This window comes from Glycine soja, chromosome 7 (assembly GCF_004193775.1).
Source record: "Glycine soja cultivar W05 chromosome 7, ASM419377v2, whole genome shotgun sequence".
NCBI lineage: Eukaryota > Viridiplantae > Streptophyta > Magnoliopsida > Fabales > Fabaceae > Glycine > Glycine soja.
The window spans coordinates 20,536,095-20,538,027 of record NC_041008.1 but is presented as its reverse complement, the minus strand read 5'-3'; the positions used below and the strand labels follow the sequence as shown (position 1 = coordinate 20,538,027).

Below are 1,933 nucleotides of genomic sequence, written 5' to 3'. Positions count from 1 at the left end.
GTGAAAATGTAGTTTGTGGTTATATGACGTACAATACATTTTTTTAAAATTTTGTAGAGTTATATTTGTGTCAATAACAAATGAGATGATTGTATAATTTTTAAAGTTGTATTTTGTTTATCATTGAATTTGTTAAATGTTTTATTAAGATGGACGAAGAGCAGTGGATGTATGATGGTATCATGTCTGAAGAAGTTGATATGAATGTTGGAAATGAGGAAGATGCTGGCGTGAAAGTAGAACACGTTGATTGCTCTGATGCCTTTAATACTTTTTTAGGTATTTGTCTAATTTGTTGTTGGTATAGTAATTATATTACATAAATGTTCATTGATCTCAGACCTTCTTTGAATTGTGTTATAGTTGTTTGCTACCCGTGATGAAGTTTTACATTGAGCTCGATCGATGACTCATGAAATTGGATTTGTTGTCGTGATAATGAGGTCAGACACAAATATTGGTGTTAGAGGAAGGACCTCATTTTTGTTAATAGTTTGCAAAAGGAGTGGTAAGTATAGGCCTAAGAAGAATGATTTAGTAAGAACATGCACTGACAGTAGAAAATGTGGATGTTCGTTTAAGTTGCGTGCGAAGCCAGTTTTGGGAGGAGAAGGATGGATGGTGAAGTTAATTTGTGGGATTCACAATCATGAAATGGCAAAGTCATTTGTTGGCCCTCCATATGTGGGTCGACTGACTAAAGATGAGAAGATTGTTGTTGCTAATATGACGAAGTCCATGGTGAAGCCAAGAAATATTCTTTTGACATTGATGGAGCACAATGCCAACAGTTATACAACATTCAAACAAATCTACAATGCCAGACATGCTTATCGTTCTTCCATAAGAAGGAGTAACACCAAAATGCAACAACTCATGATACTACTTGACCGAGATCAATATATTCACTGGCATAGGATGAAGGATGAGAATGTTGCACGTGACTTGTTCTGGAGTCATCTTGATGTAGTCAAATTAACCAATTCTTGTAATTTGGTTTTTTTTATTGACAGTACCTACAAAACAAATAGGTACAAACTGTTCTTGCTTGATGTTATTGGTGTTACACCAATAAGAATGACATTCTCCGCTGCTTTTGCTTACTTGGAAGGAGAACGTCTTAATAATGTTGTTTGGGCTCTACAACGGTTTTGGGGTCTTTTCATGAAAGTTGATGCACTCCCAGGGATTATTGTTACCGACAGAGATTTGTCTTTGATGAATGTAGTGAAAATTATATTCCCGGATGCTACGAACTTGTTGTGTCGATTTCACATTGACAAAAATGTGAAGGCAAAGTGCAAAACCCTAGTAGCTCAAAAGAATGCATGGGATTATGTGATGGAGGCTTGGGGGAGTTTGGTTGACTGTCCATGTGAAAGTTCTTTTGATGACTACCTTAAAAACTTTGAAATGGCTTGCTCTCAACACACCCAAATTAAAGCATATTTTGAGACAAGCACACACGTGGTTGGGCATGTGTTTTAAGTTACCTTGTACAAAAAACTACCTGACATGGTATCAAGGTACGCTTTAAATGAAATTGCTGCTGAGTATGAACGTGTACCTTATGCAGGAAAAAACCCTTCATGTTATGGATGTGTCATGAGGACTACCCACAGTCTTCCATGTGCATGTGAGTTGTCTAAATATGTTGTTGGCTCCATACCACTAGAGACAATCCACATTTTTTGGCGGAGACTTGGTTTTTCAGATCAAGGGTTATGAGAGGCTGAGGTGACCATAACTGAGGAGATGAAAACCATATCGAAACGATTTGAGGAGATCGATGTTTGTGGCCAAGTACATTTGAAGATAAAGCTTCGAGAAATTGTTTATCCTAATCTGAACTCTATGTGTCTTCCTCCATAAAAGGTGAATATCAAGGGTGCTCCAAAAAAATCACTGACCAAATAGCAAAAGTCAACAAAAC

General features: G+C 36.9%; 1 protein-coding gene across 1 annotated transcript; it reads left to right on the top strand.

Annotated features, from left to right (window-relative positions):
• Positions 1-405: 405 nt before the first annotated feature.
• Positions 406-1,488, top strand: LOC114420507 (protein FAR1-RELATED SEQUENCE 2-like). The gene is made up of 2 exons (XM_028386386.1): positions 406-947; positions 1,014-1,488. Exons 1-2 carry the CDS (start codon positions 406-408, stop codon positions 1,486-1,488), a joined length of 1,017 nt encoding a protein of 338 aa, XP_028242187.1.
• The last annotated feature ends 445 nt before the right edge of the window (positions 1,489-1,933 follow it).